Here is a 19,308-nt window from a genome sequence, read left to right on the forward strand (position 1 = left end):
TTTTTAATATATATATTTTAAATTATTAGTATTTCTTCACGGTGATTGTTGGCTGTAAGAAAAGCTGGTGTTACAAGCTCAGTACTTATTTTTGATCAGTGTTTTGACATAAAATATCACTTCAATTTAAAAATAAAACGACATTTTGAATTAAAAAAAAAATCATTTCCATGCATCTGAAGGGGAAATTGAAAATGTAATTCAGAGTGATGGTTGTACTGCTGGAGAGGGAAAAGTAGGTTTCAGGTTTCCCCATCTATTCCTAACAGGGAAAACATTTGGGCCTAAAAGTATCTCTCTGCTGGGCAAAATGGTGCCTACTCTCAGAAAATGTGAATCTGCATAGCTGCAGAATGGATTATGGCATTTTTTCTACGTTGTTGCTGATAGATTGAAGGTTTCTTACTAATTGAAGCTCCTCAGACCTAACCCTTTGTTACCCGAGTTAGTTAGGTGTTGGCGTCTTAAATGCCTGTGCCTGGGCTGAATCTGTTAAACTGGGCGTGAACAGGTGTCTGTTCATCCTAGAGCTAGTGTCCAGACTTGTGAATGCAGGCCTGGATTTCCAACGTAAGACAGGTTTGAAGGGGCAAGGTGAGGGAGCTTGCTTTGAAAACTTACTGACTGATAATGTAGCTTACTCCTCAAAAATAGCACTTTTAATGTTGCTAAATTAGTCAGGTTTACCAGTGAAAGTGCCCAGTGATTTACTTTCCTTGGCCTGTCTGCCCTGTCTGTTCTTTCTTCAGATGCACAATTGTATTGCAGAATGCTTAAATATTGTAGTTGCAGCTGTTTTTGCTAACAGGTGCACAAAAACAATTGGGAGTCCACGCAAAGCTCTGCTTTAGTTAGCAGACGGTTCAGTCTTTCAGTCATTTTTCACCTCTTTGGAGTTTTGCCAGTTTTTTGCCCAGCTGAGAGCCACAGGGCACCTCGCCAGGGCTCTGAGCACCACACCCCGACATTCATAAAATGGTGCATAAGGGGGCTTTCTCCTTTGTGGTATGTAGGTCAGCCTAAGCGGTGGATCTTGCAGCTTTGATATTGACCATTAATTTCATTTAATGCTGAGTGCTGTGTAGTAAGATGGGAACCTGGAGGAAGAGGCGTGCTCTTGTTATAAACGCAAAAGGTGGGAGAGGGCTCTCCCCTTTTCCTTGAGTTTTGGGTTTGCTTGTGAAATTTGGTTTTCCCTTGGGACCCTGGCACTTGAATTACTTTCTTCTATTGCATAGTTACTGTGCAATAAGCACCTCTAGGCAGGTTTTAAAAACAAATGGTGATGCAAGCAAAATTAAAAAAAAAAGAAAAGAAAAGGTGTGGCACATAATGATTATTTAGCAATGGCTACTGTGTAACATCTAACTAGGAAACCTGAGCTGACGCTAACAATTTGGCAGTGCAGTCTGCTCGCCATTTAGTAGTTGAGTAATCTATGAACTACTGTAAGAATTTCATTTGTGGTTCAGTATGTTCTAATGGCACTATAGATGACAATAGCTGCTCCGTCTTTAGTGTTTGTAATGTGAACAGCTATCATAGTGTAACTTCTAATGCTCAGAATTAATGAGTCAGTCCCTTCCAGACTTGGGAGAGTATCTGAAAAACTACCAGATTTTTTAAAAGTAGAACAAGGAAAACTGTTTACTTACGTCCTTATTTCTGAGCCTGCAGACTACCCTTGAAACATGCCTTCAGTGTTTGCTCCTTGAAAACAAGGACTGCAAACTACCTGGGTGAAGGGTGGGAAAAGGAAACAGTTTTTACATTGACTTGATCAGACTGACCCTGCACCTTTGTATTGAAGCAGAGTACTGAGAAATGTGTTGTGTTCTATGTTCTGCCTCATCATCTCTGACAGTTTTGCTTCTTTTAGACTGTTTGCTCATGCTGGTGTACAAAGATAAATCTGAACGAGCAAAAGGGCATAAGGAGAGGAGCAGCATGACCTTAGAAGACATCTGTGGCTTGGATCCTGGGCTCTCCTATGAGGGCTTAAATCACACGCTTGCAATCATCTGTCTCTCTCAAGTTGTGATGCTGGGATTTGACAACAAGGAAACAATGTATGCGTGGGATGTTCGAATCCGCTACAGTTTGGGGGAAGGTAACCTTTGTCTTCTCACACTTTTTTTTTTTTTTAATTTTTCTTTTTTCTTCTGGGGGGAAAAAAGGCAAAGAAAAGCATAGCTAAAATGCAAATAACACAGTACATTTAAGGAAAAGCCTGTCACTCGTTTGAGAATGAAGAGACTGGTCTTCCCCTTACATCTTAAAGCAGGTGTCCCTTATGATAGGTTTTGATTACAGTACTGCCCAGTATTGCTGGCTAACTATGAGACCTCTTAAGTCAGTTTTTTGTTTTGCCACTGAAGGCATGTAGCTTTGAAGCAATGTGATCAGACTTATACTTCTGGTCCTGCAATTTACTTGGGGATTTTGACAACATGATTCAGAGGGAGCCTGAATTAAGAGAAGCAGTGTCCTGAGTAGAACTTGGGTAGTTCAGTCCCAGTTTTCTGAGCTGCCTACTAGGTGTTGCATTGATAATGCTTATTGCTGCTAGTGTCCCTATTCAGGAAGAGATATCTTGCAATAAGGAGTGTCATCAGACACAGTCTTTCCAGCTAACTTCAGTCTTATGCGTCCTTTTATTTTCTTGGTTAGTAGCTCTAAAAGGTACAGTGGTGAACAAAGAGTGATAATACTGGTAATCCATAGTATCTGTCTTATGTTTGTTTAGTCATAACTAGGGAAGGAGGGTAACTGTGTGGGAGACACACACTAGCCATCCTAATCATTTGTTCAATATGCTTTGCCATCTGTTGCATTTGTGGACTTGTTCCTTTGCAGTACATATGTAGATGGCCTGGGAATTTATAGTAATGAATTGTAGATGTATCAGAAGAGAGAGGTATGGATGTACCACTTGGAGCTACCAAATATGAAACTTTACATAAGGGGAAAGGTTAGAGGGGGTTTCTGAACAATGTAGGCATGAGTAGCTGGAGTAGTTGGTACACTTTGATTAGCTGTATTGTGTTCCAGTTTTATTTCTTGACTAGGTTTGGGATCTATTTACAGCATAGACTTGTCCTAAAACCTGGAGGAGAATTTGAATTTGACAGGGTGGGTCCAGTTTTCATAATCTGGCACTGAGGCAGTGCTCTGGGATGGAGAGACTGTTTAATTTCAGTCTGGGTGTGAGGGTTATGGTTGTCGTAGGAGGAAATGATGAGCAATGAAAAGATTTTCTTTAAAAAAAAAAAGAAAGCTCTGAGTGGAGTAGGAATAGAGCCTATTGGATGATCATATGTGCAGCTATGGAGTAAAGATGGAGTGGGTAAGAATGTGTGTGAAGGTGAAGAAATGAAAAAAAAAATTGTAATTAGTTGAACTGGCAATAATTTGTAGAATGTTAATTGCAAAAAAGCTTAGGGGAAGGAGGATAGACCAGAGTATAGAAATTTATTTCAGGATTTTGGCTTCTTTCTACTAACAAAACTTGCACTGAAAGCTAAATTAAAATAACTCCAGTTTGAGTAGACAGAAAAGAAATAGAAAAGAGTGCAGACTTAGATGAAGACAGGATGGTGACTTTGTTTTTTCTTAAAGCATAGTAAGGGATTCTTTGTGTGCCTTGGAAGTAAGGTGACTGGATGATAAAAATAGATTATGGACAGATGACCTCAGAGTCTGGGAAGCAAAAAAAAAAAAAAAAAAAAAAAAAAAAAGAGTTGATGCTGTACTTGAGTGAGGACCAGAGAATGGAGGCATTTATTTGCACTGGAGTTCCCAGTGCTTTCTCCATTTTTAGCAGGTGAGGTGGATGTGATTCCTGGAATAAAAGAACCCAGATTAGATAAAAACAGGGGAATTGAGTGAGCTGAGGTATAGGTTAGGTGTGAGAAGAGTGCTTGAGCCCAGTACTCATTCTGAGGAAGTTAGCATACTGCAGGTCAGTAAGTAGCTGTGAGAGGAAGAGATTAGCTAAAGGAAATGAGGACCTTAAATAGTACCTTTCGTTCATAGGTATATTCAGCTCTGTATCTTATTAATTTATTTTTTTTCAGAATAAAGTAGATGGCTAGGGAGAATTTTGGAAAAAAAAATAAATATCCCAGTTTACCAGGAAAGCAGCTTATGGCAAAAGTTTCATGTCCAGATCTGGTTTTTCCTCTACTTTGGCTTTGTTCAGATTTGGATGTGCTGTTTTTTTAACAGTGATCTAGAATTTGAACTGCAGCTTTGTTTTTGGCAGCTGTTGTAATTTGCAACTGATTGTGTGAAGAGTGTGCTCCATTCCTCATTTATGAGGCAGAAAGAACCCTGATGCTTCTGGTCCCATGGTTTAATTGCCAGGAAAGTACCGAGCAGAGTTAATTGGGCAGAGCGGTCCAAATGGTATTAAAGATTTCTCATTGAAAGCTTTTCATCAAGTTGGTTTTGGTATCTTTTTTCATAGTTTATGTTTAAGCAGGTTGTGTAACAGCTGCGTGCCCAGAAGGGGACATTGTGTGACTATTGATTTGCTCCCTAGCAGGGACTACTGGCAAAGCTGTAAGTAGAGCTGTAGTTAGTTAGATCTATCTCTGTCTCCTTGCACATTTCACTCGAATGACTTTGTGGCTAATTCTGCTGGAGCCTAGGGACTTACAAACACACGTCATAGGTGAGGAGTTAGACTTACAGCTAAGATGGTAACTAAGAATATAGCAAGTATTTAGAAGAGAAGCAAGACTCAGACCTAGATGAAATTCATGATGCTTGAAGAAGCTTATGCAAGAAACTGGGAAGTGTGCTCCTAAGAAGTGAGACCATGAGGAAGCTAGCCTGTAGATTTCACAGGCAGGTAGCTGCTTGTATAATCTTTGATGGATAACCAAAAGCTAAATCTATGTGCTCCTGGATAAATGTTCCACTGAAAACCTCTGACTGGAAATGTAACAGTCCTGATGCTTCCCTGTGCCAAGGCAGACTCTTTTTTTTTTCTTCTTTTTTTTTGGTATGTGTCTAATCACAAAATGAAAGAAACTAGAGGAGTAGTGGAGGTCAACAGTTGTTTGAGAACGAGGTGCTTGCTCACTTAAGTTGCTCCCTTTGAGACACTGTGAGATCTGAGCCCTTGAAGTGCTCCCAATAGCTTATTATTCAAAATGCAGCAGCTTTGGAGGAGAAGATGGGAGACCAGCTTAGAACAGCTGCTACTTCAGGTAAGGACCCTTGCAAACCTGTAGATTTTGTAAATTTGAATGAGATAGGTGTTTCCTTTTTTCCTTCCACCCTTTTTAAAGCTTATGCTGTGAGATACAAAGAATTAAGTGAACATCTAAGCATGTTTATTACCTATGAATCACTTAATTTCCTAGTCATTTAAAAAGTCTGAGCATCTGCCATCGCTAACTCCCAAAAGATTCACAAAGGTGGGAAAATGTAGTTTTCCCCATTTTACTGCTAGGGAAAGAGTAAAGCAGTTTATTGAAGGTTACAGATGAGTCAGTAACAGCTCTGGTTAGAACTTGTCCGGTACTTTGAGCCTTGGCTTTTGGGCTCCTTGGGCACTGGTGTGTTTGTGTGTGTGTGTGTGTGTGTGCACGCATGTAGGAAAGGAGAGGCACAGGCTGTTTAGAGGAGGAGACAGACAAATCAATGTAGTGATGCAAGGATGGAAAAGGTAACTGAAGCGTGGGCTGGATAACTGACTAATTTGAGATAGGGAGTAGCCTGGAAGACTTAGTATAAATTAATATAATCTTACAACTTAATAATTTGTAGCATTAAGCCAAGATATGTTTTGTTTTCCAGTCCTAAACTGGCATAATAGAGTAATGAGCTTATAGCTACTTGCATGGGGTTGTGCAGGCACTACTGAAATCTTTATGTTAGAGCCTCGTGGTGTGGGCTGGGGCTGGTCCACATACCACAGCAGAACAGAATGACTTACGGAACATAAGTCATGGTACCTTATCTCTATTTTCTGTAGTAATTTTTTTTTCTTCCTTATCTGGTAGTTCATAGATTTCAAGTTTTTGTAGCACCTGGCACTAAACTAGAGAGTGGGCCTGCTACCCTGCATTTCTGCAATGACATTCTCGTCCTTGTAAAAGACCTTCCCCCTAGTGTCATGGGGCAGTGGAAGCTCTCAGATCTGCGTCGGTATGGAGCTGTCCCAAATGGATTCATCTTTGAAGGGGGTACCAGGTGCGGCTTCTGTAAGTACAAATGGAACCTGTCTTGTAAAAGTTGTTTGAAAAGTTTTGTAGAAATGCAAGTGCTAGCCTCAAAGTGGAGTTTGCAGAACCAGCTGTGCTGCTTTGTCATACAGGCAGCCTCATATCAGAGGGTCTGCTCTACTGAGTACATTTCTGCAGGCTTCAACCTTGGTGTTCAGTAAAAATTTGACTCTGTGGAGTCCTGACTAAACATTGTCCTGTGGCTCTCCAGAAGATGTTTAGCCAACTGTTGCTATTGGACTCAGAGCAAAAATAAGGTAATGAAATTTTATGGCTTGTGTCATGCAAGAGGTAAGGCAAAATGGTTCAATGTTCAGATTATTAAATTATGGTTATTTTATTGTTTGCAGAGGGAAAATGATATGAAGCTTTGACGTTACAGGTGGCATCGAGGCTCTTGTGTAAATGCTAATGTCTAAATCCCGTAGAGGACTTCTAACTCCTAAAAGATAGAAATTTCTGTCTGTTCCCTTCCCTGTTAGTAGCTTTGTTAATTTATAGGACCATGGGATTTGTGGGGTCAAAATGAGAGCAAGCAAGCTGAAGCTAGTTTCTGTAGCCTGGTAGCTTAGATAAACCTTTAGACAGGGAGAAGTTTCTTGTTCCAATGTTCAGTTTAGGACTTCTCCCATTCTCACTTCAGATAAAATGCAAAATACCCATGCAAGAGCTGAAAAGGAAAGTTAATTAATGGAGTGGTATAATATAATATACATAATTTAGAAAGGTTTTAACTTCAAAAGCAGAGTATGAAGCCATGCTGAATTGGTTATCTGTGAGTGCAAGTGGGCATGCAGATCACCAGTTCAGATGTGAAGTTGTTTGATTTGCATACTGAAATGTGACAATAATGGACTTCTTGAATTACCAAACTGAAAAAAATAGAAGGTTTCAGAGTTGATCCAAATCCAAAGATATTCTTCCTTGGGGCTTTTGAAAAAATTTGGTGAGGAAGGGGAAAGAAATTAACTGTTTTACTCTAGTGAGATATTTTTGTTTTGTCTGTTGAAAAGCACAGAGATGGTAAGTATGGACTCAACTATTATGTCCCAACTCCTAATTTAAGATGCTTGTCTCCAGTGTAGAAGATTCTGGTTCAAATCTTTCCCTGCCCAATGAAGAGGTTGGGGTTAACGAAGGGTTTCCACTGTCTGAAGGAATGAGTTATACGTATAGCCTGAGAAGAAACAAATCCATTTTCATTTAGGGATATTCTGTTTCAGTTAAAAAATGGTACAGGAACTGCAATGTGAGTGTCTTGTTTCTTAGTGGTGTGGTTTAGACTGAGTGCTAGATAATAGGTTATAGAGTATAGGGGGGAGTCAGCACAGTCATCTTTTACCCCTGTCTTGTAGATAGTGCACTTGATGCAGGCTAAACTTGAATCTGCAAGTTCGTGTAGGTCTGCTAACACCTGCAGTGTTGGTTTGAACAGGGCTTTTTCTATACAGAATAAAGCAATTGTTCATTTTTGTCACTGCAGGCAAGTACCACTTCAAATGCAAGCTGGGCTTCCACTGAATGTGTGCACTGCTATGCTATGCTGACATAATTTGGGTCTGTTTTTTGAATTGTTAACTGAAAATAGAAAACTTAAATTTGAATGAAACACTTCAGAATCAATACAGGGAGAAAATTTCCCAGAGTTGAACAACAGTGTGGGGTTTTTGTCTTTTAAAAAGCTGCTACACTTTCTGGAAAGCTTGTGTAGAGTATTAGTTTCTGAACTAATGAAATCTGAAATAATTGAACTATGGAAAACTTGTATTTAAAAAAAAAATACAGGGAGAAACCTGAATATAGCATCTCCAAAGGCACTCTTTTGAGGTCACCTAACTTCCAAGTATTCAGCATCAAGGCACTTCAGATGTAAGTGCCAAGAATGAAGGTCTGTTTCAGTAGGATCTAGTTAACATACTCAGTCCGAAATTATTGTGTTTAGTGAAACTTATCCGTTCTCTTCATATGCTTTTGTAATGAAATGGATCTATATTATCGACTATGTGCTGTTATGATCTGTATTTGTGACTGGAATGAAAAATATTAGATTATTAGTATATCACCCTGCATTTTCATGTATTGCTCATGTTACGTTGTTAAGGATGTATATTTCCCCAAATAAAATCAGACCAATAAGTAATATGAACTATTTTTATGTGATATAAAAATGTTCAGTAGCCCGTGTAGTGAAAATTATCACCTCAGTTTGTGCATTACACTTTCATTACCGTGTTTAGGGAATAACATTTTCAGTTGTTTTATTCTTAATTGAATTTTGTAGTAAATGCTAACATATGTTATAACATTACTAATACACTAGGAACTTCCATTTACTGTTAATTCATTTGAAAGAAAATTTTATGCTTTAATACATAGAGTATCACCAGTTCACAGTGATGCTCAAATTTTGAAAGCTAGCAAGTAAATGAACAAAAATATTAATCTGAAATAACTTTCTGTCAATTTTTGCTTAGTTGTTTGGTATTACAAATGAATGCTGTAATTTTATTTTGAAACATTAGTAGTGCTTTAGTATAGAGAATTTGTCGTAGTACTTGTGTTATTAAAGTGTTGAGACATTGCTGATCTGGTTATGCAGCATTGTTATAGAATGCTAATTAAGTTTCTACAATATAGTAAGAAGCTAATTTTTTAAGGAGATTGGAAAGAAACTTCCAGTTGGGATGTCCAAATGCTGAAATACCGCAGAATACTTGAGGTTGGGAGAGACTTTTGGAGGTTACCTTGTCCAAATCCCCTGCTCAAAGCAGGGCCAGCTACAGCAGATTGCCCAGGACCATATCCAATCAGGTTTTAAATATCTCCCAAGACAGAGCACTTCACAACCTCTGTGAGCAACTTCTTCCCTTATTCTGGTGTATCAGGTGCTCCTCCGGATTTTGTTTCTTCTGCAAACTTACTGAGGTTGCACCCTGTCCCACCGTGCAAGTCATTGATGAAGATGTTAAACAGCATTAGCCCCAAATCCTTGCATACACTAGTAGTGATTGGCCTCCAGCTGCACTTTGTGCTGCTGATCACAACCCTTTCAGCCTGGCAGTTCAGCCAGTTTTCAGTCCCCCTCACTGTTCATTTGTCTAGTTTGTAGTAGATCAGTTTGTCAATTTATATATTATAGGACATGACTTTAGAAAGAATTTCAGCACCAAAGCAAACAATATCTACTTGCTTCATCCACCAAACTGGTTGTTTTACCAGACTACCAGATTGATAAGGCATTATTTCCCTTCCGTAAATCCATAATAACTACTTCCAGTCAGCACCTTGAAAATGGCTTCTAGGATTATTTGCACCTTCCATAGTTTGTGGCTCCCTGAATCCTCCTCCTTGAAGACAGAAGTGACATCTGCTTTTTTGTTGGTGTGTGGGTTTTTTTGTGTGTGTGTTGTTTTTTTTTGGGTTTTTTTTGCCAGACTTCAGGCATACTTTTCCACTTCCCAGTCTCCATGACCCTTCAAGGATAATAGAGAGTGTTCTTGTAATGACACTAACCAACTCCCTCAGCACCTGTGAATGCATTCCATAAGACCCTATGGGCCTGAATATGTTCTATTTGTTTAAATGTTCCTTAACGTGGTCCTATTCCACCAAGGGAAAGTTGTTGTTTTTCTAGACTTTTCTACAAGTATCAGGGGCCTGGGATTCCTGATGAGGGAATTGAATCTTGTCAGTAAAGACCAAGGTGAAGAAGACCTTGAGTACCTCAGTCTTTTTCACGTCCTTTGTCAAAAGGTCCACCATCTCATTCAGCAATAGGCTGAAGTTCTCCCTCGTTTTCCTTTTGCTGTTGATATACTTGCAGAAGCCCTTGTTGCCTTTCACGCCCCTCTCCAATTCCAGGCAGAGTTAGGCTTTCCTAACCCCATTCCTGTGTGCTTGTATTCCTGTGTCTGTATTCCTCCCGCAACATCTTGGTAACCCTGCTTCTTGCCCTATGTATGCTTTCTTTTTATGTTTGAGGTTTGTATGGAGTCCCATGTTCACCCATGCAGGCTTTCCTGCCACCTTTGCTTGGCTTGAACTTGCAGGAGGTGATCCTTGAAAATCAGCCAGCTTTCCTGGGTACGCTTCTCCCCAAGACTGTGTCGCATGGGGTTCTTCCTAAACTCCTGAACAGGCCAAAGTCTGCTACTGCAGACTGATTTTAGGAAGTGGGAGTGAAGATCTAATGGGTCCCTAGGAAAGCAGTTAAAAAATCCTAAACCAGATTCTTCTTTCACATGTGTGGCCTAACTGGAGAGAACACTCTAAAACATCACTAGAAAAGATGAAGTGGTGGTAGTGTTGCTCTGCATGTCTTTTCTGGTTGCCATACTTCTGTGGCATGGGAAACCCAGGTTCCTGGTCTCCTTCAGCCTGCAGGGCTTCAAATCTTTGGTTTCCTCCTGAGGAGTGGTTGGCACCCAAAGAAATAACAGTCCACTACAAGGCCTGAAAGTTGCCTCATTGTGTAACCAGGCATGCAAATGTCAATGGGATCAGAAGAGGAAAAATGGAGTATGTGTCTGTAGCCTTTAGACGGTGAGCGCAACTGCAGGGACAGACCCTAGATCTGGTTACTGCTTCTAAGTTAAGTGCTTAGTTGTCAGACTTAGATCTTAGTTGTATAAGAAAGCCCAGAAATAATGGGGTATATAAGTAAAGAACGTAAATTGAAGACTATTTAAATTGTGGCATTTCTTCTGTAATGTAACTTGTTCTAGATTTGATTTAGTTGCTGTGCTCCAAGAATTTAAACTGAATGGAGCTTACTGAGCGTTGCTGTATCTTATCTCCACATTGCAGAAAACCTGAATGGTACAATCCATAGGCCAAGGCACCAGACGCATAAGGAACATGTAGTATGAAATGTGGATGAATGATACAAAAATGTGAAACTGTAGGTGATAGAACCTGAAGTACCTGAATTACCTATATTATGCCCCCACTCCTCTTAAGCTTACACTAATTTCTGGTACAGGTATAAAAAGGAACAGATATGATTCCTTATCTTTCAAGGGGAACTGTTCTGCTTCCAGGAAGCAGTTGTGGTGAGGCATACACAAAGAATCTGAAACCTGCATGTCTGCCAGCTGTTTCTGAAGGTCCAGCACTGCTTTGAACACTGGTGTTGTAATGTCTCTGTAATGTTGTAATTAAAAAGAATTAAAGTGTGAATTAGGCTTAAAATGTGGTCTTGAGTTTTGTAGATCTCTTTGTATCTCTGATCTTTTTAATATTTTTAAAATTTCCAGCCTAAATTTGTGTTCTTTTACCCTAGATTGTTGTTGTACCAACGTTGTCCTTCAGTGTAATGTTGTTGTTGTAGTTGTGTGACCCACCCTGCTCCCTTACCTCCCTAAATATTGATAGAGCATTTATTTATGCTTTCTGTCACTTTTACTACATTAAAGAAACTCAGCTATATATCTTCCTGGTAAGATATAGGAGGTCTTCGGTAGCTCACCTACGTTCCTGATTTTTAAGTATGAATTAATTTTTTTTTGGTTACAGGTGACCAGAATTACAGATGAGTATTTTGGAAAGGGTCCCACTACATTGCTGAGCATTATATTAATGTGGTTTTTAAATGTGTGGTGGGTTTTTTTGTTTGTTTTTTTTTCCTTAAGAAATATCTGCTTTGATAGCTAAGAACCTTCAGTTGCCATGAAAGGGTGTTTTTTGCTTGTTCCCCTGTATGTGTGCAGTCGAAGGGAAGAAGGATGTGTTCATTTTGGTGCAAAATAGCCTGCCATGGTTGGAAACAGTTTTTCCATATTGAGCTGAAGCTTGTCCTGTTAAAGGAGCTGATGCCCTTAACTGAGTACTTAGACATATCTGCAGGCATAATGATATTTAAATATGTGTTTAGTCTAAATATTTAATGCTGCCACTAGAAGAAAATGCTTTTTGTAAATAGACACTAAATAAAAATATGACTCTGGTTATTTTTAACAGTAAAATGATGGTAAAGGAAAGATCATCTTTCTTCAGGTGTCTGACTTAGCTCATTGCTCTGAAATTCTTGAGAAATAGGACAAACAAATAGTGTTCAGGGAAAAAAACAGCAACTAACCAACCCTGGTATGTTATTACAGAAGTTTTGATTCTTAAACAAAAGCATTCTCCATTATCTTGTTATAGAAACATACAGTATTATGCAGACTATGATTAATGTTACTTTCCTACAGGTTAAACCATATCTTTCCTCATTTCTTCCTATGAAGCTCTGAATGCAGAGGATTAGTGAATTTCAATTTTAAATACCACTATATTAAATACTTCACTTAAAGGAACTGATGATCATGTGGCTAGATTGCCTTTTCTCTCCACAAAAACCCATGAAGCCCCAAACAGAAGCAGAGCTTAATTTTGGGTATTTCTGTGGTAGGACTAAGGTCTAAAAGGATATGAATCTGTTTTAGCTTGCTGTTTCTTGCTTCCTCACAATTCTTTACATAAATATAAAATACTTAATTATGTTTTTTAATTAGTTGCTCAGTACAGGTTTTGTTAACTCCAAAGGCTTTGGTGCTTAATCCAAGTAGAGGAAAATCATATGAGATAATGCTGAGATTTCAAACATTGTATCTAGGTGCATTTTCAAGCAGTTAACACCAGTTTATTCTAAAATAGAAAAAAAAAAAGCATTTATGTTTTGAATTTCTCTTGCTTTTAACATCACAATTGTACTGCTAGAGATTAGAAAATCCTTTCTTATGCTTCTGACAGCTGCAGATAAGTACATCTCTGGGGCCAAATTTGACTCCTCCAGCCTCTCAGTAGGTGAAGCTCAATCACACATACCATTTGCAAAAAACCACACATCTGGGCCTAGGAGTCGATTGAGAGGTTTACTTAAGAGGAACAGGCTGAAAAAAGGAGCCTCTCGCTTTCCTAAGTTGCTAGCTCAATTAGTGTGCACTGATTAAAATCACCAGTTGCCAGGAGGATCTTGACTTGGAGGGTAGTGTGAAAAAATTTCAGTAAGGTAATCAAAGGGTATGTTAATGCTGTGAGAATTCAGGCTCTCCAATGTTCAACTACTTCAGAATTAGCTTCCAGAACCCAATTTGAAGCTGCCTTCTGTTTTATAACAGCATCTCCTAGAAAAGAGGAACTTGTAGAACTCTTGGTGTCCTTGGAAAGAACAAATTATACTGCTGCTGCTATTGCAGGATAAGCAGGAGTAGTTCTGTGATTGTTTTATGAAATTAGGTGATTCTGTCTTTTTGTCTGTATGTCTGTGTTTCTGAGACTTCTGCAAGTGGCTTTTAAAAATTGTTCTGAAATAGTGGAAGTGGCTACCAGCATATCTGGAAGGTCGAAAGGAGAGGAGAAGCCCTATAGCAAATGGCAATTTATTTGAAAATTAGAAGTGGTAGAGGTGGTTGAACTGGGGCAATATCTGGAATTTCTTGAAAGATTCTGGGTTGCTGTCGTGGTTTAACCCCAGCTGGTAATTAAGTGCCACAGAGCCACTTGCTCACTCCCCCCTCACCTGGAGAGGTGAGCAGGAGAGTTGGAAAGGAATGCAAAACTTGAGGGTTGAAATAAGTACAATTTGATAATTGAAATAAAATAAAAGCTGACTGATGCCTAGCCCTAAGCAATGATCTGCTGGCCCCAGCCACCCCCTCCATCACCACCCCCCCCCCTACCCCCCACACCCCCATTTATATACTGAGCATGACGTCCCGTGGCATGGAATGCCTCTTTGGCTAGTTCAGGTCAGCTGGCCCAGCTGTGTGCTCTCCTAGCTTCCCATGGCCCTCCAGCCCTTTTGCTGGCAAGGCCTTTGAAACTAGGAAGTCCTTGACCTAGTACAAACACCACCCAGCAACAACCAAAAACATCAGTGTGTGCCATCAACATTGTCTTTACACCAAATCCAAAACGCAGCACTGCACCAGCTACTAAGAAGAAATTAATCCCAGCTGAAATCAGGACAGTTGCATAGGTTAAAACTTCTGTTTATGTGCAGATATTGTTCTGTTGCTGTCTCCTACTGCAGACAGCAAGTGTTCTTGTAGTTGTGCCCATGTCTTATTTGGCAGTAATAGGGACACCTATTGTCATTTTCAGCAGAGAGAAAAGCAGCCCGAGACACTTCCTAAAGGGGGTTGCTCAAGGTCAGGATTAAGACATACTGGTTGGACAACATGATGATTGCTGTGGTTCATACCTGTCCTGTAGCTCTAACTCTAGACTTCAGGCTCTAGTGTTGTCTGGCACCTGTTAGGAGTAATAATTCATGGGAAGGGACTGACTGTTCCTCCTTGCTTTCACACACAGTACAGAGATTGAAGTAATTTTTGGTTATTGTGCATTTTGAGGGTGTGTTTGCCCATGGGTTTGCTTTTTTAATATGTTGAGTGAAAATCAGCATTAGCAAGATTTAATAATACTTGGAAGTTTTATGAAATTGGCAACTTCTTTTAATGTTTGGGAGACGATACGATGCTCTAACTGCCACAGAGGACTGGCTTAGTGTTTCAGCCTTGTGCAAGTGGCTGCAGGCTGCTTTTCCCCGTCTCTTACCCCATGGAGAGCATGAGTGAGTGAGCTCTTCAGTCTAGTAAACAGCTGCATGGTATTACAGTGATGCATACCACATATTCCTTGGCTTCCAAATGCTTGTGCACCGAATCTGTTCCAACACATGACTGAGATGTGTAATTTCTAGTAGTGAATTTCTCAGCTTTCTCGAGAAAGCAGAAAAATGTAATTGCTGACTTTTATGTATGCTTTAAAAACATAACTTAGTTAAGCCTTACCTATTAATTCATCTCATCTGATGTCTTTTGCAAGGACCCCCAGCCTTCTTCCTTCCCTTACAGTCTAATTCTACCTAGCGAAACAAGAAAGAAAATGTTTCTTGTGAGAGTCAATCAGCAATTATGGTGATCATGTGAATAACAGAATTCACAAAGAAATATTGTATGCATGTGGGTTTTTTGCATCCACTGTTTGCACTAGCTATTTAAAGGCTATCACATTTGTTTTTGGGATTTCCAAATGTGTGATAGTTCTTTGCAGAAATTAATCTTTGAGTTAAGCAGCCAGCTTGTGTGCATGCATTTACTTTTTTGTTTCCATTAAAGCAGGGGTCCTCAAACTACGGCCCGTGGGCTGGATATGCCCCCCCCCCAGGGTCCTCAATCCGGCCCCCAGTATTTACAAACCCCCCCGCCGGGGGTTGGGGGGGGAAACCAAGCAGCCGCAGATGACTGCCTGCCACTGCATCCGCGCGCCAGCCCCCTGTTTAAAGAGTTTGAGGACCCCCGCATTAAAGTCAAAGGCTTGTAGAGCCTCTTAGGAGTTTAAGTAAGACTCTTCACAATGGTAAAAGAACAAAGCAGCCCAGATGTACTGTTCATGTACAGAAATATTTGAGGAATCCTCTTTTCCTGAATGGCAACATGGATGTGTAGGGTTCTGCTGAATTACCAAGCCACATAGTATATCACTGTGCCTGAGATATGATTGTCCTCCGTTATGTTGTCTCTATCCTGCTTACATATTGTCCATGGGATGGGAAGGTCATGTGTTCAGAGTCCAGCAAAGCCTTGTGCTGCCCTGCTCTGTCAAGAAAGGCGTGGCTTCTGGCATCAGTGTGATTCATGGGGGAAGAGTCATACCATCTAAGATTAGGCAAACAGATTACCCTAGGTTCTTTCTGCTCTGTGGGGGGAGGAGGAGGCAGCTCAAAGGAAGAGCTGAATTTCAAATCATTCCTGAATAGATACTTAGCACCCAGCTTCTTCTAGTACAGTGTTCTCAGACTCTTTGGCATCTCCTGGGGAGGGGAAATGGGACAAGACTCTGAGTGAGTCACCACCAGAAACTTGCAGACCTGTCAGACTGTGTGATTAGTGTTGTAATCTCCTAGATGGTCTTTGATCCTGAAGCCAGGGGGTGTGTATGTGCCATGAGGAAATGTGGGACAAACTTGTTTTTAAAAACAGTAATAGAAAACAATACCATAGGAATGTAGAGTTAAGTAGGCTTTTCTGGTTTAAGTTTCATAAGCTGGTGTGTGGTCATTTTTTTCAGTTGCTTAAACATAGCTTCATGTTTTAATATTTGTCTAGCCCTAGTCTCAAGTAATATATTTGAGACCTTCTACTCCAGAAATGACTGGCAAGCCAGACCTTAAGTATGAATTTTGACTTGTAGTAGCGAGTGAATTCTAATTCCAGTTGAATTTATAGCAGTTCACCAAATGAAATAAACTGTACCAGGAAGAGGATTTATGAAGAAGTTTTGATCAGTAAGGTCTGAAGAGGAACAAACGTGGTGGAGTGACGAATCAAGTTACGAAGCTGCTGCTAACAATGTTGTCTTGACTAGATTTAAGCAGAGCAGGCAGAGACTTAGGTTTGACATAAATTGAGAATGAGAGAAGAGTGTGGACCAGAATATGCTTTTCCTGGAGTGGTTGGTTTACTACTTGCTGGCTAGATCTAATTTACTAAAACAGTTAATCTGGTTTGTGGTCCACTCTTTATTACCCCTTTTGTTTGAATCCCATAGCCCTTTGTCAAGCAGTCAGAAGTGTATCCATTGCTTAAGTAAATGTGAATATCCTGTTGGATATGGCAGGGAGTATGTATAGAAAGGGATGGGAATGCAGGTGTTCCGGTCAGGACTATTTTTGCTGCTTTGAATAAAACTGGCAAATATGTGTGTGACTCAGAATTGGCTAGAGACATGCAGAAGTCAATTTTGTCCAGTTTAGGGGCCCAGGTCCCTAAACTACTGCAGGTCTAAGGTTTGGTACTGGTTTTCTGGTGTGCATGGCTCTGGTGAACTGGCAGCACTTCTTAAGACCTATACACTAATTTAATTTCCTTTTGTGTATGGTTATTGTATTCTTTTTCCTGAAGTCACTAGTTACTGGGGTGGTCTTTTGCCTGGTGTTTTAAGATCTTTTTTTCTTTTTTTTTTTTCTTTTTTTTTCTTTTTTTCTTTTTTTTTTCTGTTGTAAGTAGTATTTGGACTGAGAATTCTCAAATAAAATGTTCTGTGGAGCTCTTCTAGTCTTATGTGTTGTCCATGTAGCCATATATCATGCAGCTCAGAACTTGTTTGTTTATTTAGTGATTCTCATTCTAATTTTGCTTGGGGCTATTCTTAATGAATGGAAAGCAAAATATCAGAATAGAGCAAAGGGTAAAGATCTGATGACAACCTGTGGAGTTGTGTTACGTTCTGTTAATAATAGACACATAGGACTTAGTCTAGGAAAATGTATACTATAATCCAGCAATATAACCAAATCCTAATTCATTGGGATATAAAAAGCTGCTCTTGCTTAAAATTACATAAAAGTAGAATGAACTTGGTTCATTTAGATGAAGACACTTTAAGTATCCCTGACACTTGCATAGCTAAGTTTTTTTCTAAAAAATTTTAGGGGTAAATAAGATTAAAATACCCAGACAACTATTGAGAATACGGGTTGTATTTTGCATTGCTCAAAGTGCCTGAATCTCAGAGAATTAGTATAAATTATTAGGTAGTTGTTGAGTTTATGTGTAAGGTTGTGATGGTGTGTGTGTGCTGACCTGAATTCTTTTTATTTCTTTTCTCTGAAGAGCGTGTCTTGTTGATATCTTTTCATGGCTTGCAATTAATACTCTTTTGGTTGCTATATTATAAATAGCTTCAGCTAAATATATTTCTAAAGTATCCAGGTGAACAATGCATATTTATGTTGTGCTTTCTTGCAGGGGCTGGTGTGTTTTTCCTTTCTTGTGCTGAAGGAGAGCAGATCAGCTTTCTCTTCGACTGTATCGTCCGTGGCATCTCCCCGACAAAAGGCCCTTTTGGTTTGCGTCCAGTTCTACCAGGTTAATATAGGAAGTATAGAGTAACCAAGCAAAGTAGGAACTTGCCATGTCTAGCACTTACTGCTGTGATTGTAAGAACAGCTTGCAGACACTAAGGGTGTAGAAAGTGCAAAGTTTTTTTCATGCTGAAATGTCACAGTGCAGATTTATCAGTTGAATGTACCGTGTTTCCCCCTGCTGCTCTAGCTCATTCATATTTCTGGTGATACTGCTAACTTTAGCCTTCTCTCATTTAACAGTACTAAAATAGGGCAATTTGAATTGAAAGGAACCCTAATCATTAGTTTTAAACTTACACAGTTCAACTTGGATCCATGTCTGCATTACTATTTTAATAGCTTAATGGAAAACTAGCTTCTGGGACATTTTGAGTTCATCCAAATCACTTAGAACTAGGTCTTGCCAACCTTAGAAAACTTTATCAGATTCCACGTCATAATTCAGTTTTGCAGCTTGGGCTTCTTTTCTGATGTGCAAGGATTAAATTCCTTTTCCTATTCCATGGTAAACACTGCATGCGCTGTAATGTTCAGAGAAGAAATTAGATGGCATCCTACTAAGCTCTGTTACCTTTTGACTTTAGCAGAAAGAAAAACTGAGTCAGAATGATTGTCAAACAGGGCAAGAGTGTGGAAGTGAGGCTGCAGAAAAGTATCTGTGAATTGGCAGTGGGATATAGTGGGAATAGTCTGCAAGAATGGTGAAGGATGGGAAATAGAGTTTCTATTTAAGTGCTAAGCAGTTAATAGGTGTTTGACAGAGTTTTATTGCTGCTATAAGATTAAGGTAATTGTAGAAAGGAGATGTGATGGAAAAGATTAGATCTGGATGTGAAACTTGTGAAAATAAATTATGATGTTAGTTAAGGTAAATGCAGCAGACACAAGGCTCAGTTCATCTTTTCTTTCCCATAGTTATAAGACTGAAATAAATAAAATAATCAAGCAGAATAGTGGGAAATAAAACCTCATTCTGCTTATATGATGGTCTGTGTTTGCATTCAAACTAAGTGTAAAAAAAAAAAGCAAACAATGAAAAAGCCAACAGAAACTCAAAAAACAGTGTCAACTTAAAGCTTTGCTATTGAATGCATATTTTTCTGCATATCTAAAACATTATACATATACAAGTCCTAAATCTTGCATTTAACAAAAATTTCTGTCCAGAAAAATTAAGCCTACTAGCAACTGTTCTGTTGTCTTTTTTTTTATTATTAC

General features: G+C 39.4%; 1 protein-coding gene across 4 annotated transcripts in view; it reads left to right on the forward strand.

Moving 5' to 3' along the window:
- Positions 1 to 19,308, forward strand: part of DOK7 (docking protein 7) — a 78,567-nt gene that overhangs the window by 1,170 nt on the left and 58,089 nt on the right. Inside the window, exons 3-5 of one of the 4 annotated variants that reach the window (XM_055700677.1) lie at positions 1,865 to 2,110; positions 6,015 to 6,215; positions 17,972 to 18,091. In XM_055700677.1, coding sequence (XP_055556652.1) covers positions 1,865 to 2,110; positions 6,015 to 6,215; positions 17,972 to 18,091 — 567 coding nt within the window. The other 3 variants (XM_055700681.1, XM_055700694.1, XM_055700686.1) reach the window with 3 other exon arrangements.

Source organism: Falco cherrug, chromosome 1 (assembly GCF_023634085.1).
Source record: "Falco cherrug isolate bFalChe1 chromosome 1, bFalChe1.pri, whole genome shotgun sequence".
Taxonomy (NCBI): domain Eukaryota; kingdom Metazoa; phylum Chordata; class Aves; order Falconiformes; family Falconidae; genus Falco; species Falco cherrug.